At 47.4% G+C, this 26,167-nt stretch overlaps 1 protein-coding gene across 3 annotated transcripts in view; it reads left to right on the forward strand.

Moving 5' to 3' along the window:
* ATRN (attractin) overlaps positions 1 to 26,167 on the forward strand; it is a 168,404-nt gene that overhangs the window by 64,251 nt on the left and 77,986 nt on the right. For all 3 annotated transcript variants that reach the window (XM_081876620.1, XM_081876621.1, XM_081876619.1), the window contains exons 8-17: positions 3,334 to 3,577; positions 4,643 to 4,826; positions 7,775 to 7,929; positions 14,111 to 14,195; positions 17,590 to 17,810; positions 18,696 to 18,817; positions 21,924 to 22,062; positions 22,506 to 22,687; positions 23,502 to 23,718; positions 25,281 to 25,466. In XM_081876620.1, coding sequence (XP_081732746.1) covers positions 3,334 to 3,577; positions 4,643 to 4,826; positions 7,775 to 7,929; positions 14,111 to 14,195; positions 17,590 to 17,810; positions 18,696 to 18,817; positions 21,924 to 22,062; positions 22,506 to 22,687; positions 23,502 to 23,718; positions 25,281 to 25,466 — 1,735 coding nt within the window. The remainder of the gene's footprint in view (positions 1 to 3,333; positions 3,578 to 4,642; positions 4,827 to 7,774; positions 7,930 to 14,110; positions 14,196 to 17,589; positions 17,811 to 18,695; positions 18,818 to 21,923; positions 22,063 to 22,505; positions 22,688 to 23,501; positions 23,719 to 25,280; positions 25,467 to 26,167) is intronic.

Here is a 26,167-nt window from a genome sequence, read left to right on the forward strand (position 1 = left end):
TGAGCAATGCCATGAAAGTGACTTCCTGGCACAAGATAAGATCATAGAATCATAGAATCATAGAGTTGGAAGAGACCACAAGGGCCATCGAGTCCAACCCCCCTGCCAAGCAGGAAACACCATCAGAGCACTCCTGACATATGGTTGTCAAGCCTCTGCTTAAAGACCTCCAAAGAAGGAGACTCCACCACACTCCTTGGCAGCAAATTCCACTGTCAAACAGCTCTTACTGTCAGGAAGTTCTTCCTAATGTTTAGGTGGAATCTTTTTTCTTGTAGTTTGGAACCATTGCTCCGTGTCCGCTTCTCTGGAGCAGCAGAAAACAACCTTTCTCCCTCCTCTATGTGACATCCTTTTATATATTTGAACATGGCTATCATATCACCACTCCTCTTCTCCAGGCTAAACATGCCCAGCTCCCTTAGCCGTTCCTCATAAGGCATCGTTTCCAGGCCTTGGACCATTTTGGTTGCCCTCCTCTGGACACGTTCCAGTTTGTCAGTGTCCTTCTTGAACTGTGGTGCCCAGAACTGGACACAGTACTCCAGGTGAGGTCTGACCAGAGCAGAATACAGTGGCACTATTACTTCCCTTGATCTAGATGCTATACTCCTATTGATGCAGCCCAGAATTGCATTGGCTTTTTTAGCTGCCGCGTCACACTGTTGGCTCATGTCAAGTTTGTGGTCAACCAAGACTCCTAGATCCTTTTCACATGTGACAACTGCAACTGGAGTGGATGGTTCTAATAGGGTATTTTAAAAATCCACATGGAGGAGAGGCCTATGAATGGGCATTAGTTCTGTTGTCTACATTCAGCCCCCATGTTCAGAGGCGTTGCACCAGTGTGTAAGCTTTTATGGGGAGCAACCGTGAGAGGAGGCTATATCCTCTGACGCAGGGCACAAGGGCACCTGGATGGCGACCAAGGTGAGAAGCGAGATGCTGGACTAGATGCGCCTTTGGTCTGATGCAGAACCCTCTTAAGTTCTTGTGGGTTTCGTAATGAAGCAGTGATTTGAGTCCTGGCATCTCCACCCCAAATCCAGTGCTCTATCCATGACGATTCATGGATTAATTCCAGTATGAAATGGGATAAATGCAGTATATTCAGCAAAAGAAGGAAAACGAGCCTCGAATTTAATTCTGCTTCAAGGAGTGCAATGGGAGCCATTCACAGAATGGAAGAATTTCCTTAGGAGCCTGGTTAAGACAGCTTGGCATGGAAGGCAATTCATGTGGCACACTGTATAAAAATGGGGGTGATCCATCAGTGGAAGGATGATGCTGCAGTTACTGAGCTTGGACTGGAAATTGAGAGAAGGACTTAAACAAACAGTGATTATTAATCTTCACACTGTCCTTCCTCCTTAAGGATATCAGGGTGACGCTCATTAAGCATAAACAAAACTAAGCGTGCCAAAAAATTGAGTATTCATCATACGATACTTAAAAGGCAACTAGAAACAAAACACGGCCAACTAGACTAAGCACCCTTGAAACACCTGTGCAAATAAGTTTTTACCTCGTGCTGAAATGATTAGAATGCTTGTGCCAGCTGTGTGCTTGTAGGGAGGGCATTCTAAAGGGCTCTCTCTTCCTTGCTGATATACAACAAATCTCACCTGGCAGAGGTGCGCAGAAGCTCATCTGAAGATCTTTGGATGTAGGCAGCCCTTCAGGTATTGGAGGGTTTTAAAGACAAATTGCCTTGGAAGCGATCCGGCCGCCGTGTAAGTCCTTTAGAGTCAGTGTAATGTGAGTCCATCTGGCCGTGCCAATTAAAATTCTGGCAGCCACATCCTGTATGAATTGGAAGTGCCTGCGTTGTCTTGGAGGGCAACCCTATGTAGAACGCATTGCAGTGATCCAGTTGGGAGGTTACCAGACAACGGGTCACTGTGGCAAGACGATTGCTGTCCAGGAACAGCCACAGCTGGCAAAACAGCTGAAAGTAATGGGCAGCACTCTGTGCTACTAAGGCCTGTGACAATGCTGGAGCCAGGAGTTGCCCCCAGACGGCATACCAGGGGGAGTGCAATCTCATATAGAACAGATTGTGCAGCTAATTCTTGGACACCGGAGCTACTTATCTGCCGTGCCTGCGTTGTCATAACTGAGCCTCAGTTTCTTGGCCTGCATCCAGCCCATTTATGAATCCAGGCACCAGTTCAGCACTTGCACAGCCTCACCTAACTCAGAGGACAGGAGAACTAAGCTGAGTGTTGCCCACATTCGAATGACACCTCCCTCCAGGCCTCCTGATCTTGCATAGTGGCCTTGTATGCTAAAGCTGTGGGGTTGAGGAACAGATTCCCTAGATGTGTCATCGAGCAGGGTGAGCTTGCCATGTGATTTGCGGTGCCTCAGTTGTTTGCCCATTAGGGCCACGGAGGGATGTTATTCCCCCCATATGATTTTGTTTTCTCTTGAGTGCTTTCCACACATCTCCTTCATCCCCCACCACCCTGGCATTTGAGACTCCACACTTAGGGACAGAATATAGGAGGAACGGGATCGTTTTCCATTCCATTAGGTGAAATTGTAATATGCAGAAGAATGTCTGAGATTATTTCGTTTCTTCACAATTTGGAACATTTTCTGTTAAATGCTGATATTAACTGGTGAAAGGTGGTTGTGAGGCTAAAGCTGGGTGGATGCTGGGTCATTTATTAGATTGTTGGTAGCTTTTTTTTTAAAAAAATCATTTTTATTAAGTTTTCCATTTTAACAATCCAATCAAATTACTGTATTTTTTGCTCTATAAGGCTCACCTTTTCCCTCCTAAAAAGTAAGGGGAAATGTGTGTGCGTCTTGTGGAGCGAATGCAGGCTGCGCAGCTATCCCAGAAGCCAGAAAGCCAGAACAGCAAGAGGGATCGCTGCTTTCACTGCGCAGCGATCCCTCTTGCTGTTCTGGCTTCTGAGATTCAGAATATTTTTTTTCTTGTTTTCCTCCTCCAAAAACTAGGTGCGTCTTGTGGTCTGGTGTGTCTTATAGAGCGAAAAATACAGTACATTAAATATTCCAGATTATACATATACATATCAAATAATCCAAATATTCTGCCGAATTATAAATTTTTTATTGGGACTTCCCATGCTTCAAGTTCAGGGGGCCTCTGATCAGATTGTTGGTAGCTTTTCACATGTGCTGGTGAACGGTGGAAATGATTGTATTAGAACATTCATTCTGTGATATGCAGGTGTGTGCAAATTCAAGTTCTTTCTTTCCAAGGAGAGCTGTTGGAAGTGCTTATGAGTTTATTTTCTTATTGGGTCATTTTTTGTTTAGCAATGAATTCTAATGTGAAATAAACATTTATCCCCCCAGAATAAAATCTACATGTATGGAGGCAAGATAGATGAATCTGGAAACGTGACCAGTGAGCTCTGGGTGTTTCATATTGCAAACCAGTCATGGGTTCACGTGACCCCGAAGACCAAGGAGCAGTACGCTGTCGTTGGCCACTCAGCCCACATTGTCACGCGGGATGACGGCACTGTTGTGATGCTGGTCATCTTTGGGCACTGCCCTCTTTATGGATACATCAGCAACGTGCAGGAATACAACCTGGGTAGGTATTGCTTTGACAGCGACTCTTAACTTATTGTTCATGAAGAACTAAAGAGGAACACCTTACATAAGACTAATTGACAAATTTCCTTCTTCCACCTGTCCCCTTTTAATAATTCCAATTATACCGTCAGTTTCAACACTGGGTTGTATCAAATGACATCTGTGCGTGAGCCGAAAAGCATTTTACTTTGCCATGGGATGTTCCCTTCCTTTCCATTTCCCCTGTGGCTTCTGCTTCCTGTCCAACATCTCTATGGGGAGCTCTCTAGAGTAGATTTTTTGGAGGGTGGGGTGGGGGTAGAACGGGGGGGGGGGGGCGTTGCAGTGGGAAGAAAGGGGAAGCTCCATTCAATGCTCCATGTTTGCCCTGTTTATTTTTTTAACGCATTGCATTTGCTTGGTCATCATTCTGTATGTGTTTATTGTCATCCCCTCCTGCAGAGGACTTGTTAACACTATTTTGTCTTTTTCAAATACCCACAGATTTTCACGGTTTCTACCCCTGTTGCGCCCTTACCTTGTGTTCATTTCCTCCATCACTTGCCTCTTCCTTCCCTTTTCAAGTTCTGTTCCCTTCTCCCCACCCGCCAGCCACCCCCTGGGCAATCTCAGTCTTGTTGATCTGATGTAGATTGTAAATCCTCCTGAGTTGGGTATTTGTTGCTTGTGATGGGGTAGTGGTCCTGCTCTCATTTTTAAATCAAATTCCTGACAATTCATATCCCCTGGCGTTGGGTTAGGTAGCAATTTTAAATTATGTACGCAGCATATATCTTTGTAATGTATACATTAAAGTTCAGTTTCAGCTTGCCAGTATGTAAGCCAGCTTGAATTGCTTTTCTTATTTGTTTCTGGGAAACATCCATGGCCAGACCGTGAAGGATTCCACAGCCAGTGAATGTCTGCTGAAAGGAGCTGTGAACCGGAGGGGCTTTCTTATTTGATAATAGGAAGGATTTCTATAAAGAGGATGATCCCTGCTGTTAGTAGCGATTGAGCTGGAACATATGACACCTGCCGATTAAGCAGGGCACATTCATATCTGCCTTTCATTCTCTCTCAGCCACAAATACATGGAATATTCTGCAAACAACGGGAGCCTTAGTTCAAGGAGGCTATGGCCACAGCAGCGTGTATGATCCAAACACCAAGTCCATCTACGCTCACGGAGGTTACAAGGCGTTCAGTGCCAACAAATACAGACTCACTGACGATTTATACCAGTATGAAGTCAATAAGGGCAGGTGGTAGGTATATTTTAAATCTATTTTCACTTTGAAATTTCCAGCCTTCTGCGGCCACCTAATGAGTCCCGACACTCTAGTTGATGCTGGAATCTATTGTAAGTCGGTCTTAAAAACTTTAAATGTTGGGGAAATGTTTCTGTAATACAGGATCAGCCAACACAGGTTGTCCTCCAAAGCTACAATTCCCATCATTTCTGTCCACTGGCCATTGCAACTGCTGCTGATGGGAATGGTAGTTGCAAAGAACCTGGAGGACAGCTTGTTGCCTACCCCTGCTGAAATAATAATAATAATAAGAAGAAGAAGAAGAAGAAGAAGAGTTTGGATTTGATATCCCGCTTTATCACTACCCGAAGGAGTCTCAAAGCGGCTCACAATCTCCTTTCCCTTCCTCCCCCACAACAAACACTCTGTGGGGTGAGTGGGGCTGAGAGACTTCAGAGAAGTGTGACTGGCCCAAGGTCACCCAGCAGCTACATGTGGAGGAGCAGAGACGCGAACCCAGTTCACCAGATTACGAGTCTACCGCTCTTAACCACTACACCACACTGGCTCCCAGCAAAAAAACTGAATCCATTTTGACCGTTGATCAGTCTTTTTGGATGTTTGAAAGAGCCCTTGCTCTACCCCCCCCCCCCCGTATGACCATTGGGAGAGAGCCATAGCTCAGTGGTAGAGCATCTTGCCTTGCATGCAGAAGCCCTCAGGTTCAATCCCTGGTAGAGTTGATAGAGATTCCCTGTCTGTAAGCCTGTAAACCAGGGGTTGGCAAATTTTATCTGCGGGCTGGTCCACTGTCCCTCAGACCTTGTGGTGGGCCGGAGAAGCAGCACCGGGGGGAGGAGCTGGAAGAAAAGGCAAGGGGGGGCAAATAGTCCTCCTCCCCACCCTCAGCCTCAGCCACAGCACTTACCTTCCCAGGGGCTGCCACCATCACTGCTGCCGCTGCTTCTCGTGGGTAGGCAGAGTGAGCTTGTCCACTCCGCTCTCTGGCCCACAGGAGTACCGGGGGGCGGGGGGCAGCAGTGGCGGAGGGAAGATGAGCGGCGTGAAAGGGCTGGCTCCGGAGATGGGCTGCTTAAAATGGCGCTCATCTGGCTCTGCCCAGCCCCCTTCCTCCTCTAGGCAGGGCGGGGAGAAGGCAGGAGGAGGGAGGGAGGGAGGAGGCACTGCCACGGTGTGTGTGTGTGGGGGGGGGGAATGGAATGGCACAGGGGAAAAAATGGTGCAGCCTGAATGAACAGAATCCCCACGCTGATCCACAGAAAGTCCACGGGCCGGATCCTGAAGGCAATTGGGCCTGATCCAGCCCACGGGCCTTAGTTTGCTGACCCCCTGCTGTAAACAGTCAGTGTAAGCAGTCCTGAGCTAGATGGACCCATGCTTTGACTCTGTACATGGCAGCTTCCTACGTGGAAGCAGTGATGAATATGTCAACCATATCTTGAATAAATGTCACATACTTGGAGGACCACCGCACACAGTGGCTAGGAAGGGCTTTGGAGATTGATTGAGTTAATTAAGATATTTGGCTGAAGGCAAAGGGAGGACTATGGGAAATGCATATTTTATAGTCTTTGTTTTAACTAGCAGACCACGTTTAAGTGAGTCGATAGGTTCTCTTTAAATTATGCAAGGGTTGTGCAGTTAAATTGGCAACACCAAGGGACATAGGCATATTTTTATTTAGACAGATGCCCGCTCCCTGCTCATTTGTAGGAAACAGGAAAAATAGCATCTCAGGGTCCAACTAGGCGCAGACCCTTGAAAAGCAGATTCCTTAAGGGGATGGGAGTGAGAGAAGGCTGAATTCTGCCCCTGCTTGTCTGCCCACTTTCCCCAAAACATTCTCCCCAGCTGACCTACTCCTGATGGGAGCTGCTCTTATTTTCAGAGCCCTAGCTGGAGGAAAAAACCGTAGGGATGCCGTTTCAGTGGGGAAATCATGAGGGGGGGGGGACTGTTTAGCAGCCCCCACCTTACCCACACAGGGACTTGGTGAGGATCTGATTATGAGAAGTGGATCTGCCATCATGATGTCTAATTTGCTCTGACACCAGTCTCTGTGCAAATTCTACACTTGGAAGTAGATTTGGCCAGAAAGCCAACAGTACAGGACAAGTTTCTCACTCTGTCATTCCATGCCTCCCCTCCCACCCAAGGTTCTCTATAACTTATTAATGCCGGGAGTCTTGGTGGACCAACACATTCTCTTTCCTATTCAAGAGAAGAGCTCTGAAGGAAGCACATAGTTGATGAGCTCGCAGATGCTTTCTCCTTTCTCTCCCTATGGCAAAAAAGAGCAGCTTTTATTAGCAAGGGCCTGGACAAGCAGTGGGTCAGTGGGGGGCTGTATGCTGGCTCCATGTGATGGCGATTTTACTTATTTTATTGCTTGTATTTTTATTCCTGATTTTGGGTTCTCTACATTGTGTTGCATTTATGCATTTGTTATCAGTATTTGAAAATGTGGTTTGTTCCCCACGTACCTTTCGGGGTTGCTGTTTGAATTTTCTTCGCAAGCTGGGGCTGCCAACCTTTATGGATCAGTGGGGACATTTTGAATTGTGAGAGAGTGCTGGGCAGCACCAGCAATAAAATAGCTACTGTTTTGAAGGGGGGGGGGCATGGCGTAACACAGAAAGACTGCCATGTGGTGTGTGGCACAACCAAAATCAGAAATGAAAGCTCAGAGTCTTGGGTGTCTGCCCAGAGGCATTGGTAAAAACATTTATAGGTGCTATGGCACTGAAAGGGTTTGCAACCTCTGTGTTTGGCCTTGATGCCTTGGATCCTGGATCTTTTCTGTGCTACCTCTGAAATAATTGAACTCTATTCCCGTGGGTTGTTTTCAGGCATAGTTGCCTCCGCTCTTCCTTTAGAAGACACTTGGAGCGTTTAGGGCGTGGGCAGCCTTTGAAATCCCATTTCTTGTTATATGTCCACAGGACAATTCTCAGAGACAGCAAGTTCTCCCGATACCTGCATTCCGCTGTGATCATTAGTGGGACCATGCTGGTGTTTGGAGGAAACACCCACAATGACACTTCCATGAGCCATGGCGCCAAGTGCTTTTCTTCAGATTTCATGGCCTATGATCTAGGTAAGTCTCATTTAGAAGTTCAAGTAAGCAGACAAAAACTGTTATTCGTGAAAGCTGATCTGTCAACATTCAAGATAGCATGCTTTTTTAAAAAACAATTGAAACCATTAGATCCTTTTGGGTTACACGATTGCAGTTAATGGAAGGGTCATTGCCTGCCCCCCTCTGGCTTACTCACTGTAGGGGGGGCAGTGGTGCTCAGCTTCTGAGCTTTGACTCACAAAGCTTGAGTTAGGTATTTGTATTTACTTAGGTATTTATACTGCAAACAGGTTCCCCAGGGAAGCCTCCAGCAGAGTTCCCTGTGGCACAGCTGTGCCAAGGTTCTGCATGTGGCTCTGTCCCCGAAATATCTCGGGGCAAAGATCACCAGGTTGATGGACTATATGGAATTGACAAATGACTGGCAGTATCCGAGACCAGGGAGAAGAGATGGTGGAAGAAGAGTGGAAAAAGTTTAAAGTTTATTTTCAAAAATAGAAATATTGTAAAATTACTGAGTGTTAGAAAAATGTTGGAATGAAATCTTATGGCTTTAGTAGAAATGTTATAAGGAGTTAAGCATAAATAAGCATTATAGTATTAATGGAAAATAAGGGTAAAAATAAGTTAAGATATTTATATGACAGAAAATAGAGAAAGATGGAAAGGAATTGCTGAAACAATTAATAGAAGTGGAATACAAAAAGGGAGGTGAGAGGAGGTCGATGAAACAAGGGGATGAAAGATAGACTACTGAAATGGTATGATGTATGTTTTTAAATTGTTTTTGTTTTGTTTTGTTTAGGTCAATGTGTCAATGTTGTGTTTTGTATTGTTTATATATTGTATTGTATTGTTTTTTCCTTTTCTTGTTTTTTTTCTTTTTTCTTTTTTCTTTTTTCTTCTCTTTCTTTTTTGTAAGTTTTAAAAGTAATATATATATATATTTTTTAAAAAAGGAATATCTCGGGGCAAAATGGAGGCGGGGCTGCCTAAAAATGGTAGCAGACGGTTCTGGTTTTCATTATCTCAAGTTCCCCATGCAGATGGCAGCCAGCGCTGCTGTGATCAGCCGTGTGTGCAATGTCGAGTCACCACCGGGTTCTCGCTATGGGGCAATTTCTGTTTGCTCCAAACTTTGCTTTTGCAGCAACTCGTAGCTGGGGGTGGCGTGGGGGGAGAAATACAATATGCTGTAAACAACACAGTTAAGATGAACTGTGCCCAGGTTTTTGGAATGTGAGCAGCCCTCAGTCTGTTGCAAGGGGAGTGCGCATTATTTATCTGTTCTGCTGATAACGTGTGCATTGCAAATGTTGTTCCATAATGCCAGCAAAAGGATGCATGGCTAGCGACGACACAGTTGTGGGTGATGCTAGATTGTCCAGCACACACGGGGGTCGAAGTCGGCATGTGGAGAAGCAGGCCAAGCTCTTGTTTCAAAGGCCATGTGCCTCTGTGGCTGCTTGAATGTGCCTTGCTGGGAGATGCTCCCATGTGGCAGGGACCCAATTTGATTAAGCAGCTGAGCTTGGAAAAGCCAGGAGAGGGCAGCATTTAACAAAACTATAACATGGATGCTGTTTTTCTTTAGGCAAGATGGGGATCAGTTTACACACCGAAGAATAAAATCTAGATCATCTCTTAATACCCTATTTAAGTTTTTATGGAAGCCTCACCATAATTCCTGGATTTCTGGAATGATTCGTTTTTGCCCACATGTTGTAGCACAGCAATATATTTTTCTTTTCTGTGCAAGAGCTTAACGTCCATCTTCTTGCTTTACGCCCCCCACCCCCCAGCATCTTACATAGCTCTCTGAAGCTATCAAAAGCCCTTCATGATAATGCAGTTGCTGTGTCTCCCTCTTCTCTTGGCATGCACTGAAATACTGGCAACCATTTCCCTGTGTACGGGCTTGGGTTTTACGAGAACACAAACCTCTTTCACAGTGCATGTGTGCGTGCACACACAAACTGATACATTCTTGTGGATCTGAGGTGGAATTCAAAAGTTGGCTTAGTTCAAAGTCAGCAGGGCAATAATTCTTGGTAATCTCAAAACCATTAGCTTTTTACTTGGTTCCCAGCGAAAGAGGGAGAAGGCAGCAGAGTCGAAGCATTTCAAGTGCTCCTCCTAATCTACAAAAATATGTTCCTTGGCCTTGCAGCTCTCAGCCTCCTGGATCAAAAATACCATTGAACTTTCTGGCTCACTTTCCCTTAGATCTGCCTTGAAAAACTGGAATGGCACATGTGCCCATTAAACAGTTCAGCGAAAAAATCAAATGCTCTCACACCAAACTTTTTTTTGGAAAGAGAGAGAGAATAAATCAGTGAAACCTCTGCTGGCAATTAAAGCATCCCGCAGGGCGAGGGCCCATTAGTCTAAACTGTATTAGGGTTCCATCCCTGAATGCCAAAGCCTCATCCTGAACTATTCAAAGTTGCCAGAGCTCTAATGATTTCAGCTAATGTAGCATGCGCTGTCCCATTTGCTGGTGCCTTCTTTTCATGCACTGCAATACATTCTGGTGCAGTACTGACTACAGGGAAGTTTTAAGTCTGAATAACCAGTAACGTGGGGGTGTAAAGGGGAAGAAATAGGACCGGTTGCCGCCCCGATGGGAGGAGTAGGCGTAGGCCGAGGAGGATGGAGGCTTGGAAGTAGCAGGGCAGGACAGCCAGGAAGTGGGCAACAGATCAGCTGTTGGGGCGAGGCACCTGGTTGTGGTTCATTTGTATTACGAGAAGCAACTGGCTGGGTTGGAAAATGTGGGTTGCATCCAATGCTCCTACTCATGTGTAGCTCCAGTGGTGCAACAGGAATTCCATTTCCTCTCTCCCTGCTGTGTGCCTCCTGAACCTGCTAGATGGGACAGGAGAGGAAGAGGAAGATGGAGCTCTGTTGCACCCACAGAAGCCAGTTGTGCTGTTGGAGTTGAAGCATTAACGAAGGCCATATGTTGTCTTAGCCAAGGCATCAATGCCTGCCTCTTGAGATCCAGCTTTCCTCCCTCTTTCCTCCCATTGCCCAGCCATTTGCCTTTAGTGCGCATGGTAATATAGACTGTGAACCATCTGGTGGTTAGAACTTTTAAAAATTCTCCTTATTGCAAACTTGTATGCTTCTACCTCTCCTGGAAGTAGTGTGTGTGAAACAGTTTGTGTGTAAGTAAGTAAAGAGGAGCAATCGCCAGACCCACTTAAGAGCCTTCTTGAGTTGTTGTGGGTGTGTGAGTATCTCTCCTGGTCACACCCTGGCTCATTACCTGAGAGCTGACCTGGGTAGATACATTTTAAGATTGGACCACATACCCTGGTCCTCTCATGGCAGCTGCCTCAGACCTTGCTGGGGTTTTTGTGTGTGTGTTTTTAAGATTCAGTACAGTGGTACCTCAGATTAAGAACTTAATTCGTTCTGGAGCTCTGTTCTTAACCTGCAATTGTTCTTAACCTGAAGTACAGTGGTGCCTCGCAAGACGAAAAGAATCCGTTCCGCGATTCTCTTCGTCTAGCGGTTTTTTCGTCTTGCGAAGCAAGCCCATTGACGGCTTATCGGATTAGCACTATTAGCGGCTTAGCGGCTTAGCGGCTTAGCGGATAAGCGGATAAGTGGATAAGCAGCTTAGCGGCTTAGAAAAAGGGGGGGGGGGAAAGGGGAAAAAACCCGCAGGAACTCGCAAGACATTTTCGTCTTGCGAAGCAAGCCCATAGGAAATTCGTTTTGCGAAGCACCTCCAAAACAGAAAACTCTTTTGTCTAGCGGGTTTTCCGTCTTGCGAGGCATTCGTCTTGCGGGGCACCACTGTACCACTTTAGCTAATGGGGCCTCCCACTGCCACCACAGCACCAGAGCACAATTTCTGTTCTCATCCTGAAGCAAAGTTCTTAACCCAAGATACTATTTCTGAGTTAGCGGAGTCTGTAACCGGAAGCGTCTGTAACCTGAATCGTATGTAACCCGAGGTACCACTCTATTTTGAACAGTTTGAACTTCCCCCTCCTTCCACATTTTCCTGCATTATTCCTCATTATTACAGACAATTTCTTGATTTCTGCAAGGGATTTAAATGGCTGGACATTTGTGGCTGGTTCAATGTTGCTTTTGACCCCAAAGATTTTGAATCACTGGAAGGGAAAGGCACGATACTCTAGACAGGAAGCCCCTTGAGGCATTGGCCTAAAGATAACATGTTTGCTAAACCTTATGGGCTGATGCCCTTTTCTTTCTTTTTTTTGGTTCAAGTACAGTGGTGCCTCGCAAGACGAAATTAATTCGTTCCGCAAGTTTTTTCTTCTTGCGAGTTTTTCGTCTTGCGAAGCACGGTTTCCCATAGGAATGCATTGAAAATCAATTAATGCGTTCCTAGGGAGACCGCCTTCAGACCAGGTCCGGGGACAGTCTGTCCCCGGACCTCTTCTGAGGGCTGGCGGGGGGAGAAGGACTTTTCTCCCCACCGCCAGCCTTCAGAACAGCCTTCTGAAGGCTGGCGGTGGGAAGAAAAGCCCTTCTCCCGCCGCCAGCCTTCAGAAGAGTTCCTGCAGGGCTGCCTAGGCTGCGGATAGCAGCCTGCTGTCCGGCGCGAGGGGCGCTCTGAAGCAGAGCGCCCCTCGCGCGGGGCAGACATTCGCAGCTTGGGGAGCCCTGCAGGACTTCCCCGCAGGGCTCTCCAAGCTGCGGATAGCAGGCTGCTGCCCCGCACGAGGGGCGCTTTGCTTCAGAGCGCCCCTCGCGCGGGGCAGACATTCGCAACTTGGGGAGCCCTGCAGGACTTCCCCGCAGGGCTCTCCAAGCTGCGGATAGCAGGCTGCTGCCCCGCACGAGGGGCGCTTTGCTTCAGAGCGCCCCTCGCGCGGGGCAGACATTCGCAGCTTGGGGAGCCCTGCAGGACTTCCCCGCAGGGCTCTCCAAGCTGCGGATAGGGGCAGCAGGCTGCTATCTGCAGCTTGGAGAGCCCTGCGGGGAACTCTTCTGAAGGCTGGCGGGGGAGAAGGGCTTTTCTTCCCACTGCCAGCCTTCAGAACAGCCTTCTGAATGTTGGCGGTGGGGAGGAAAACCTTCCTCCAACCGCAAGTCTTCAAGCCAGGTCCGGGAACAGAGGAGAAGCGCTGCCGCCTTCCCCTCTGTTCCCGGACCTGTCCTGAAGGCTTGCGGTGGGAGGAGGGCTTTCCTCCCCACCGCCAACATTCAGAAAGCTGTTCTGAATGTTGGCGGTGGGGAGGAAAAACCCTCCTCCCACCGCAAGCCCCGGGGACAGTGGGGAAGCGCAGCGCGCCTTCTCCTCTGTTCCCGGACCTCCCACCGCAAGCCTTCAGGACAGGTCCAGGAACAGAGGAGAAGGCGCGCTGCGCTTCCCCGCTGTCCCCGGAGATTTCCCTATGGGCTTTCGTCTTGCGAAGCAAGCCCATAGGGAAATTCGTCTTGCGAAGCCGCTAAAAATCGGAAAACCCTTTCGTCTTGCGGGTTTTTCGTTTAGCGAGGCATTCGTCTTGCGGGGCACCACTGTACTTTGCTTTTTGTAGTTTCATCCAAGGTAAGTGTGTATTTGTGTGGGAATAATCTAAGCAGATGTGAAAGGGGGTATTAGGACAGCTTGGGGAGAGGAATGAAGAGATGGTTCGATTTGTGCTGCTTTCCTCCTTGCCTTAAAGCCATGGCAAGCAGAAAGTATTCTAAATGGATTTGAGCCCACTCACCCAATAACCAGTGAAAGAACAGGGACCCCTCTTAGCTACTTGTGACATTCATTTGTGTGTGTGGTGGGGGAGTAATTTATCTAGTTGCAAAAGATAATCAGACCCCCCTGGGGATTTAATAATACCGTCTAGCCCTAAAACACCTTTTGCACAGGCTAGACTTTCTTCTTCCGGCCGTACAGAGCAGGTACTTGGTTGCAGACAACACAAAGCTGGTTCTGCCATACCAGTTAATGAGGCGAGTGGCGAAAATAATGGCAGCTACGTATACCCTCATCTTTTGTGGGGTCTCCTTAAGAAATTGCACCAGGGATTGGGCTGGATGTGTCTTCCAAAACACTTTAGCACTTATCTGCTCTTTGGAATAGCTAATGAATTAGTGTTGTCATTTGAATTGCTTTTGGAATAATGCAAAAAAAAAAAAAAAACCCTGTTCCGCCTAAAATGCCAGCTAATGTACCAGAAGGAACTGCTCTGAAATGAGGCTTGCTTAATTCCAGCTTGCGATTGTTGGTCCGTGCTGCCTCAACCTGACCTCCCTCACGACGTCAACAGATTTGGACACTCTGCTGTGCTGAGCAACAAGTAAGAGGGCAGAATGGCTTGTGGGTGTGGGGAGAAGGGGAGCCAGGGTCTCATCCTGCACTCCTGTTCCCGACCACATGAGGTCATGGCTGAAGGTGCTCCTGCTTGCACGACCAGGACCTCTGAACTCGCACCAGCTGCTTGTGACGGCTGCACAGAGCTGCCACTCGTGCCCATACCGTTAGCTCTATTCTGTTGAAGGGGCATCGCAAGCACAGAGGGGCTGTGGGGCTCTGACTTTTGCCCTTCCCCTGTTGTTCAGGATAAACGTCTGCTGTGGGGAGCCTAGAGGAGCGCAGCACGCTCATTGCTTCAAGTGTTTGTCCTCAACAGGTAGGAGGGCAGAGGGAGCCATGTGACAGCAAGGATGGAGCCTTTGTACTTGTGTGCTCCCTCCTTTACCTTTTTATTTTTTTATAAATTTTATTAGTATTTTCCACACAACACAAAAAAAATCAAAAAATAACAACACACAAAAACCAACATTCAAACAAAAACAAAAACAAAACAAATCCATATCTCACAAGTTAATAATATAAACACTAAAAAGAAAAACAAACATCGACTTCCACCAATCCCACAGCACCTCCTTTATCTCTCCTTGTGTCTTCCTGTTTTCCTCATCACCTCTATCCTAGCATCTAGATATAAATCCCTCTTTCTTATCCTTTCACTTCACAAGGTTATTCCAGACTCAGCCAGATTTCTGTCCTTGAACCTTGGCTTTTAAGGTACTCATTTAGACACTCCCATTCCTTTTTCACTTCACTTTTTGGTTTTTGTCGTATTATATCTGTCAATTTGGCTAATTCTAAATATTCTGAAAGCTTACATCACCACTCTCCCCTAGTAACTGATTCCCTTTCCAGTACTTAGCCACCAGGATTCTTGCTGCAGACGTCGCGTATAAGAAAAAAATAGTTATGTCTTTTGGACAAATGACCCCCCCCCCTTTCCCATTCCACAAAACAAATTTGGATACCTTGGATACATGGGGCAATGCTGTCTTTCTCTGTTGTCCATGTCAATTCAGGTGCCCATACCTGTTACCACAAAGAGGGGATTGCCATTTGTATGAAGTCTAATTAAAGCAACTCACTTTTCCTATTGCAACAGCATCCATGGCGCTTGTGGATTGTCAAATTTAAGTGATAGGGCCAATATTTTAGCTGCTGGCTCTTGCTCCCTGATTCCCAGCAGATTAACACACTGTATGCAAATGACAACATGAATGCTTCCCCAAGCTTACACTCAGTTGTGTTAATGTGTATAGAGTACACATTACCTTTTGTGGTGGGCTTGAAACTTCCCCCACCCCTTTTGTTCTTTATTGCCGGTTTTATGCTAGCTGCCATACTATTACCTTCCCGTGGTAATGAGCTCCATGGGTTAATTGTGGAGAAGTACTTTTACTAGTTTTGAAACATGACTGTTTAGCTCATTGAGTTTTGCCTCCATCCTTGCTTTGAACAACAGTTTCCAACTCAGCTTTTCCACCCCATTCGCTGGCTAATGTACCTCCTATCATAACAACATGGTTTTATCGCCTTTCTGAGAGCCTCCGCCTTAAATCTTCTCCTGGGCGAAAACCCATTTCCCTGCTCCTCTGTGTTACTGCTGGCCCTTTTGTGAACTCTGTTTTGTACCTACTGCACCGCACTTGACTTCAGCCATCCGTCACTTAATCTGTACCGCCACAGTTTTCTCTTTTGTCTTAAAACACCCAGAGAAACAATTTTCACACTTCTTAGGTTCACTTAAAAAGTCTCTTTTTGTGAAACTCTGGCCTCCTTTGTGTGCAGGTGATGCTCAGCAGAGTTATTAAGAGCTCTGTGCACTTTGCACGTCACAATATTTCTGCGTTGGGAAACAGTCCTGCTGTCAGAGTATATTATGCAAGTTTTGCATCCACATAGGCTAGAGATTTAGGGCAGGGACCTGTGGCCCTCCAGATGGTGTTGGTCTCCCAACTTCCATCAGCCCCAGCTAGCAGGACCATTGGCAAGGATGATGGGAATTGTAGTCCATCAGCATCTGAAAGGCCACACATTGCTCAGTCCGGCTTTAGTGTTTTTGACCCAGGCTGGAGGATTGGAAGCACATGGAAACTGGCTTGTGGGTGGCCTGCATAGATCAGGGTCAGGAAACAATTGTGGAGATGGGGAAGAGGTGAACCAAGAGATACTTGAGATAATTTAGAGCAGGAGTCAGGAAAGTTTTTCAGCAGACCTGTCCCTCAGACCTTGTGGGGGGCTGGACTATATTTTGAACGAAAGAAAGAAAGAATTCCTATGCCCCACAAATAACCTTGAGATGCATTTTAAATAAAAGCACACATTCTGCTCATGTGAAAACACCAGGCAGGCCCCACAAATAACCCAGAGATGCATTTTAAATAAAAGGACACATTCTACTCATGTAAAAACACGCTGAATCCCTGACCGTTTGCAGGCCAGATTTAGAAGGCGATTGGGCCACACCCGGCCCCCGGGCCTTAGGTTGTCTACCCATGATTTAGAGTACTGAAGCCATGAGCATCATGACTTCGCCCTTCTGCTTCCAAGATGTCCACCAGCCCCAGCTGCAACTTTCCCAAACTTCTCAGTAGCCAAGAAGACTGGATGTAGGTTTTAAAAACACCTAAGATTCTTTGCATGCCCATTGCAGAACTGCATACCAGACCATGTACTTATGCCAGGGAACCTTTCGACTTCCAGATGTTGCCCTCATCAGCTCCCATAAACCCCAGCGAGCATTGCCAGTGCAACATCTGGAGGGCTTGAGGTTCCCTACACCTGACTTGCGCAATCAGTTGCATGAACACACAGCATGTAGAACTAAGTAGTTCCTATTAGTCCTTCTGCCTCTCTCTTTACTCTTTTAGAGTTGCAATGCAAGCTATTAGCAACAGCAGCAACAACAACAACTTTATTATTTATGCCCCATCCATCTGGCTGGGTTTCCCCAGCTACTCTGGGTGGCTTCTAGCACATATATTAGATTCTTGTGCCATAAAGAGCTGCTTGGCTACCCTCTGATAGTGGTGAACTCTGTAGAAATGTTACTTTTATGGAAGCCGACTTGCAACCCACCAAGCTAAGTGCAGCCCAACTGCACCTGTGGGTTTGCTACCTGCTTGACAAGGCCAGTGGGCTGCAAGTGGTCCGGCGCTTGCTGTCAACAGTGAACGGCCCTACAAAGGGTTCCTGAACAACCAGGCAACTTCTCATGGAATGGGAGTGCTTTAATTGGAAACAAGCCTAGTGTTTGAGAGGAATCTTCAAACATGGCTTCTGTGCGTGGATCAGCCGGTTAGAAGTGTCTCACACAGTCTCCCTTTTGAAGTAAAGAACAAGCCACTGATCTCTCCCTTCCCCTTTCCTTCCTTTGTTAGCAATATGTATATATTTGGAGGTTTTAACAGCCTGCTGTTGAGCGACATTGTGAAATACACGCCGGAAAGCTGTGAAGCCTACAGCAATGCAACCTCTTGCTCGGGGGCAGGCCCCGGGCTGCGATGCGTGTGGAACAGCTCCACCCTCCAGTGCCTCCCGTGGGAACTGGCCACAGAGCAGCAAGAGCAAAAAGCTGCTGAGGAATGCCCTTGCTGGACAGGTAAGTGTTGCAGACAGATCCACCGGCTTTTATTACTCTGGCATGCTGGACACTGCCTTTGGTTAGGGATGTTTCCACTGGCTGTTTGGTAGCGTTGAGGAATGGTTTGGGGGTTGAAAAATGTAGGGGGTGCCCTTCAGATATCGCTGAACAGCTACACTTGTCAGGCCCAGCCAGCATTGATAGTGGTCAGAGATGCAGTTACAGTGGTACCTCGGGTTAAGAACTTAATTCGTTCCGGAGGTCCGTTCTTAACCTGAAACTGTTCTTAACCTGAAGCACCACTTTAGCTAATGGGGCCTGCCGCTGCGCCGCTGCTGCGCAATTTCTGTTCTCATCGTGAAGCAAAGTTCTTAACCCAAGGTACTATTTCTGGGTTAGTGGAGTCTGTAACCTGAAGCGTCTGTAACCCGAGGTGCCACTGTACTGCCTGCCTGCTGCAACTAAGCTGCATAGGTGCAATTGAAGTAAATGCATATTTTCCCATGGCTCACCCCTTTTGCTCCCCTTCATTGAATTTTAGAGCTGCTCCTCTATATTTTGAAATAATAATAATAAAAAAATGTGCGTGGTGACTTACAATGTGGAGTATCCTTTTATGTATATAAAGGAGCATTCATTCATATGAAAGTCCCCCGCTACAGTCTGACATGGAATAGCCCGCTGACAGGGGTGGGTTATTGTTTTGTTTTTGTTTTTGTCATGCATTTTGTGTTTTTGCCTAGTATTTTTATGCTGTGAACTGCCCTGAGATTTGTGGATGAAGGGCGGCATGCAAATTTAATTAAATAATAACACCTGTTGCTTGTGTGGGCAAGTAGGCCTTTTGAGACAGCTAGGAAATGCCCCTGTTTGGTCATGCAGGTCTTTCTTTTTCCTTACTAGCTGTGGACCATGACAAATGTGATCAGATAACAGACTGCTACAGCTGCACGTCCAACACAAACCGGTGCCATTGGTGCACCGACCAGTGTGTGTCGAGGAACAGCAACTGCTCAGAAGACCAGGTAACTGTTTCTGCTTCCTCCCCCCCCCCCCATGTCTGCTGCCAAGAAAGTGCATGTCAGCAACTGCAGCTGACTTTGCCAAGCAGTTGCAATTCGTAGCTCTGGGTGGGCTGCTTCAATTGTGCTCGGTGGCTCACTAATGAACATCCTAGAAGAGAGAGTGGGGAGAAGCAAAAGGGTTGTGTATACTCTGCCAAAATGCTTCTATTTTTTATACCTAATCACACAAGTCACACACACTGAGAAGTGTTGCAGGGTGCAAACAACAATCTCCCCCCACTCCGTCACTGAAAACCTACCTTTGTCTTGTTCTGTTTTGATTTGATGCTTCCAAGGCAGGCTGTGTTAGATCAGTGGCTCTGCTTGTCTTTCTTATCTATAGCATATTAGGTTTTTCACGTTATTACAATAAAATAGTATAGTCCCTTATTCGTCCTCACACTCCCTATGCCCTTGTATCCTTTAGGTTAGGGTAGCCTTTCTCCACCTGTGGGTCCCCAGATGTTGTTGAACTACAACTCCCATCACCCCTAGCTGGCAAGGCCAGAGGGATGATGGGAGCTGTAGTTCAGCACCTGGGGACCCACAGGTTGAGAACCACTGAGTTAGGAGATTTTCGTTTTTGATGTTCAGTTCGTTGGCGTTCTGTACAGTGTTCAGGTTCACATGCATGGGTCAGGGTTGGGATAAATGAATGTCAGTGCTGTGTTGTGGGCTCAGATCAATTGCAGCAGGAAGGCTAACCACAGATTGTCAGGACCATGGACAGATCAATGTGACAAGTGCTAGCTGGAGCTTGCAGGAAAAGGGCTGTTGTCTCAGTGGTATGCTGAGGCCTTATGAAGGCGGGTGGGTCCAGACCTTCTGTCAACCCGTCTTCCTCTGAGGACCTGTTTGTATTTTTTAAAGGGCCATTTTCCAGTTGAGATGCCTCTGGTTCCTATGGCATAGGGACGGTGAGGTCTACATGCAATGGGGTGTGGTGCGGACAAGACCTCTGAGGCATAGAATCATAGAACTGTAGCACTGGGATACCGAGAGCCATCTAGTCCAACCCCCTGCAATGCAGGAAACTCAGCTAAAGCATCCAGGACAGAGGACCATCCAATCTCTGCTTAAAAACCTCCAAGGAAGGAGACTCCACCACCTCCCGAGGGAGTCCGTCCCACTGTGGAACAACTCTTACTGTCAGAAACTTCTTCCTGATCTTTAATCGGAATCTCCTTCTTTGTAACCTGAAGCCATGGGTTCGAGTCCTACCCTCCAGAGCAGGAAAAAACAAGCTTGTTCCATCTTCCATGCGGCATCCCTTTAGATATTTGAAGATGGCTATTGTATCTCCTCTCAGTCTCTTCTTATCCAGGCTTAACATTCCCAGCTCCTTCAACCGTTCCTCATAAGGCTTAGTTTCAAGACCTTTGATCATCTTTGTTGCCACCCTTTGCACATGTTCCAGTTTGCCAAAATTGTGGCCACAGGACTCCAGGTGCGGTCTGACCAAGGTAGAATAGAGTGGCACTACGACTTCCCTTAGGGGATGCCGGTGGCGCTGTGGGTTAAACCACAGAGCCTAGGGCTTGCCGATCAGAAGGTCGCCGGTTCGAATCCCTGTGACGGGGTGAGCTCCCGTTGTTCGGTCCCAGCTTCTGCCAACCTAGCAGTTCGAAAGCACGTCAAAGTACAAGTGGATAAATAGGTACCTGTAATGGTTCTAGGGGTTGCTCGTGCGTAAGTCATCGCCACACCTGGCTGAGTTACCTGGGTGAACCCTATTCTGTCCAGACAGCCACTCGCCCGTGGCTGTCTCAGTCGCTGGCAGAATCCGTCAGTGGGCGTTTCTTGAACTTCTTCCAGCAAAGAAGCTCTTTGACGCCTAGTCTCTGCCTACTCTCCCTGCGCGGAAGCCTTCTGCGCAGGGAGGGTGTGGGCAGCGGAGGACCCGTGCTCTCCCCGCTGGTCTCCGGCGAGGAGTCATGGAGCCACCTCGCCGATTCCCCCATCTGCCCCCCTTCTCCACTGGTGTTACGCTGATTTCCCTCCCCAAAAGATGGGCTGCTTCTCTCCCTCCTGGGACGCTCTCCGTAATCCCTCTGGAGCCCTCCCTCCCCCTCTGGCTCCGATGGCAGTTCCCTGACAGTACCGCTCCGGCGGCAAGGTAAATGGCATTTCTGTGTGCTGCTGTGGTTCACCAGAAGCAGCTTAGTCATGCTGGCCACATGACCCAGAAGCTGTACTCCGGCTCCCTCGGCCAGTAAAGTGAGATGAGTGCTGCAACCCCAGAGTCGGCCACGACTGGACCTAATGGTCAGGGGTCCCTTTACCTTTACCTTTATGACTTCCTTTGATCTGGACACTATACCTCTGTTGATGCAACCTAGAATAGCATTAGGGTTTTTTGCTACTGCATCACACTGTTAGCTCATGTTGTTGGGTAACATCATATCTTTTGGCCTGGAAGGTCCTGGGGTGAGTGGAAATGGGTCCTTTGGACAGCTGTGCTGGTTGGACCCAGTGTCAAAAAATACCTGGAGGCAGTAGGTTAGCAAAAGCTGAGCTAAGCAATGAGGAATAAGGTCACATGGCTGCTACTTTGCCAGGTTGTTTGATTTAGCTGCATGTGGAAAGCTTTCTTCATACACCCTGACCCTCAGGACCCCCTTTCCCCTCTTCCTTTTTTTTGGTCCCAACAGCTGAAGAACTTGCTTTTTAGTCACTGAAAAAAGTGTATGGGCCCCAAAGTGTTTTGGGAATGCATCCTTACAGTTAGCCACCTTTAAAAAAGCCCTGAAGGTTTTCAAAACCTTTGGCTGTCACCACCTGGGAGGCACACTTTGAATGCATTGCCAAAAATTCTTATTCAGTGGGACGATCTGTGACAAAACTGATGGAACTGACCTGGAACTTCTAATGAAACCCAAGCCTGGAATGGTCTCAAAGCTGGGTGGATGAATGGGATTTCTGAAGTTTAGATAACTCTGCTGGCTTTGGTGCTCCTCAAGGAGTGTGTTCATGGCTAGATCTACCCAGTTGTCTGTTTAGCAGAATTGTTGATTCATCTTGTGTATGTTGTGAAGGAAAAAGTGTACCTTTTTGCTGTCTCTGTTAGACTCCCATTGCTGCGTTTGAAAATTGCCCCAAGGATAACCCTGCCTTTTACTGTAACAAGAAGACGAGCTGTAAGAGCTGCAGCCTGGATCAGAACTGTCAGTGGGAAGGTCGGAATCAAGAATGCATTGCTTTGCCTGGTATGTTTTCTCCTTGAATGTAGCATTCACATATGCTTCTACCCTTTCCTTTTGCTCCCAAATGGAGAAGAATATCTATCTGCCTGCCTGCCTATATTTTTACATTGCTTTATTGCACTGACATTATTTTTAACTAATGCCATTAATTTGATTCTGAATTGATTTTAGAATGTATTTCAATTAATTGATTGTGATTTTATGTAAATTGTGTTACTTTTACTGTTGTTAGCCACTCTGAGCCTGGCTTCGGCTGGGGAGGGCAGGATATAAAATTTTTATTATTATTATTTATTATTATTATTAGTGAGTTAAATAAATGATAGTATATTGATGAGTTAAATATATTTTTTTGTGAATTGGAGATCCTTGTAGGCACCTGAGTCCCTGTGGGTGATCGCCACAAGCGAGGCAAGAGTGAAACTTCTGCCCCTCTTTTTTTACAGAGAACATCTGTGGGGCCACCTGGCACTTGGTGGGCAACTCTTGCCTGAGACTCACGCAAACGAAAGATAGCTACGACAATGCAAAGTTGAACTGCCGGAGCCACAATGCCGCTCTGGCGTCGCTCACCACCCAGAAGAAGGTGGATTTCCTTCTTAAAGAACTCCAGAAAACACAGTCATCGGTGAGTGATCCGTAATGCCCTTTGAAGTTGCGTCTAGGTGGTCAGGGAGGCCCTTGCGCATTAATGCTCAGGTTGAGTTGCTCCGTTTCAAAGGGAGCTGTTGATATTCATATTCCTCTGTGAGGTTGTAACCAAGGCTAATGTTGGCATCTCAGTACAATGTTATGTTTTTGATGTTAATCCCCCAAAAGCAACTGCTTTTGGTTTTTGACTACTTTAGCAGTTGAAAGTTGGGGCTTACCTGGCTTGGTTCCATATGCAGAGAACCCACACCTAGCTATCTTGTAAGACCCAACTACCCATAATCTTATTAGTGTGGGGCAGTTGTGACACTGTGCTCTCTATCCCCCTTGGGGCACTCACGGTGCCACCCCCTCCCTTTCACCTAGGCTTGCCATTATGTCTCTGACAAGCTGTTGTCTGGTTTTAGGGCTCCATTTTAGCAACTGGGTTTGACCGTCTAGTATATAGGTATGAGACTTATAGGTATGAGACTTATATGTATGAGACTTATAGGTATGAGACTTGCCGCAATTAGCATGCGTGTTCGTTGAAGGGGCAGAGAGCTAGAGAAAGAAGCCCGCGATAGGATGAGGGGGTTGCGGAGAGACACAAATGACCTTGTTTGCGAACTCAGCAGCTTGCTGCCTCTCACTTAAACCCTGTTCGAATCTCGGCAGCCCAGAGACCATTATGCGTTAAACAAGAGCTATCCCTTAATAGAAAGCATATTTTTGCTCATTTAAAATGCCCGTGTGTCACACGGTGGCTGTGTGCTCCTCCTTAACTCTCATACCGCCCTCCTTCCTCTTAGCCAAAAGCCCTGACGCCCTGGGTTGGGCTGCGGAAGATCAACATATCGTACTGGTGCTGGGAAGACATGTCTCCCTTCACGAACACCTCACTCCAGTGGCTGCCTGGGGAGCCGAGCGACATTGGGTTCTGCAGCTACTTGGCGGTGCCAAACAACCAAGGGCTGAAAGCAGCAACATGCATCAACCAAGTCAATGGCAGCGTCTGCGAAAGGCCTGGTAAAATATCTCTTGGTGACGAACATGTGTGGAGACCATTGCTATTGGTGGCATGCAAATACAAAATGATGCATTAGTGTTGGCTCCTACTTCCACAATATTAGAGTAGATTTATATCGACACACTGGACTATCATTTCAAGGGAAACGGGCATACCGTATTTTTTGCTCTATAAGACGCACCCGACCATAAGACGCACCTAGTTTTTAGAGGAGGAAAACAAGAAGAAAAAAAATTCTGAATCAAATGTTGTTGAAGAGGAAGGAGGAGGGAGGATCAGGCTAAGGAGCCGCCAGTCCGTCCGCCCCTTTGGGGAAGCTAGATCTGCTGGCCACCCAGCAGCATTGTCCCTGCTTGGGGGAATCGGAGGAGGCGGGCGAGATGAAGCGACACTCTTCAGCGAAACGGGAGGAAGAGAGCCCTTATGGAGCCCCTTCCTTTCCTCCTCCCGCTTTGCTGAAGAGGTGCTGTGCTGCTCTGCTGAAGCCAGCAGAGCAAGAGGGAGAGCTGCGCAGTGCCTCTTGGTCTGCTGGCTTCCCAGAGAGGAAGGATGAGGGACAATAGGGGCTCCGTAAGGGCTCCCTTCCATCCCTCATCGTCCATCGCTATGAAGGCATCACAGCAAGAGGCGCTGCACAGCTCTCCCTTTTGCTCTGCTGGCTTCAGCGATAGCTGCGCAGCCTGCATTCGCTCCATAAGACACACAGACATTTCCCCTTGCTTTTTAGGAGGAAAAAAGTGTGTCATATAGTGAAAAATACGGTAGGTCAGTGGTAGAGCATCTGCTTCATCTGCAGAAGGTCTGCAGGTTCATCTGCAGGTTGAATCCCTGGCATCTCCAGCTACAGCTAGGAATGTCCCCTGTTTGAAACTCTGGGGAGCTGCTGCCTGTCAGTGTTTGAAAACACTGAGCTAGATGGATCAGTTGTCTGACTCAGGAACGTAGGAAGCAATGCAGGAATCTCAGCTAAAGCATCCATGACTGGTGGCCATCCAACCTCTGCTTAGAAACTTCCAATGAAGGAGAGTCCACCACTTCCCGAGGGAGTCTGTTCCACTGTCAGAGTGGTGATAATTTACTTTTGTAGACTCCTTTGACACCATCCCACTGCTGATCAAAATGTGAGCTCCAGCTTTTAAAGTCTAGGGAGCTGTGGTTTATCTTGAAGAACCTTGGCGTTCCTGCAGAGTGTGACCTCAAGGGCTAAAGCCTCGAGGGGAAATTAAATGGATAATCAGGCACCGAGGTGAACTCGAGAGCCGTTTTGAATTGTCCGGGTTGCAGGAAGAGGTCTGTCAGCAAGAGGGCTACGGGAGATTCCTTAATGGATAAGAGCTTTATTAGTAAAGAATGGGAAGGACCACAGTGATGCTGACAAGAAGCGGTGTCAGGATTCGGCAGCCTTTCGGGGGTTCGGGAGGAGAAAGTTGGATTCTTTTCACCAGCAATGTAGTGTTACCTTTGGCTTCAAGGTGGAAGAAAAGAAAAAGGCTTGTAAATGTCTCTTATGGTAAAAGCTGTTTGCACTAATCCCTTTTTGTTGTTGTTGTTGAATGTGCAGCCAACCACAGTGCCAAGCAGTGCCGTACCCCCTGTGGCTTGAGAACGGTGTGCAGCGAATGCACCAGCAGCAACTCTGAGTGCATGTGGTGCAGCAACAAGAAACAGTGTGTGGACTCCAGTGCCTATGTGGCCTCTTTCCCTTATGGCCAGTGCATGGAGTGGCATACCGTGAGCAGCTGTCCACGTAAGCACCCCTTGGCTGATGGGGATCTCAACGGTGGTTGTGTAGGGGCAGTTCCAGAAAGGGGGTGGTATCGTCCAGTGGTTCCTGCACCTAGTATATTTATGCACAGGCTGCGACTATTTGGGGGCCATCCAATTGATGTGCAGTCGCCGACAAAGGGTCCCTTTGGACCTGGAAGATGGGAGAAGGGGGGTATAACGCGGTGGGGTGTGTTTATATGTGTTATGCTACACACACAGGGCCTGGGAACAGAACCCCTGCATGAAATGGTTGCTGCCTGTATTTTACAAACTGCCCTGAGATCTATGGAGGAAGCGGGTATACAGATTTTATTATACTCTTCTGTTGGACTGGAGAAGGAATTTTACTCGTATGTGTGCTCGTTGTAGGACTGAGGACAACAGGATCCCAAAGCTGCTCCCCAGATTTACAGGGTGGCTGTGGGCAAATTGTAGAGGTCTAAATCCAGAGGAATATGTTAGGATCCCCATACTGAGTAGGACTTTTGAGGCTCTCATTTGTCTGCATCCTGCCAGGCTACTGCCTCCGGTAGAGTTCCAGGTGAAGCCCCCAACACCAGTTTTCCTGCACAGTATTTACCGGGCTACCCAGATGCAACCCAGGCCCTGTTTTAAAATTCCATTCATCTTTATTTATGATTGCATTATTGATATTTGGAAAGTCCTAACCTACAAGGAAAA

The sequence above is a fragment of the Podarcis erhardii genome (genome assembly GCF_964252035.2).
Source record: "Podarcis erhardii genome assembly, chromosome: 9".
Classification (NCBI taxonomy): domain Eukaryota; kingdom Metazoa; phylum Chordata; class Lepidosauria; order Squamata; family Lacertidae; genus Podarcis; species Podarcis erhardii.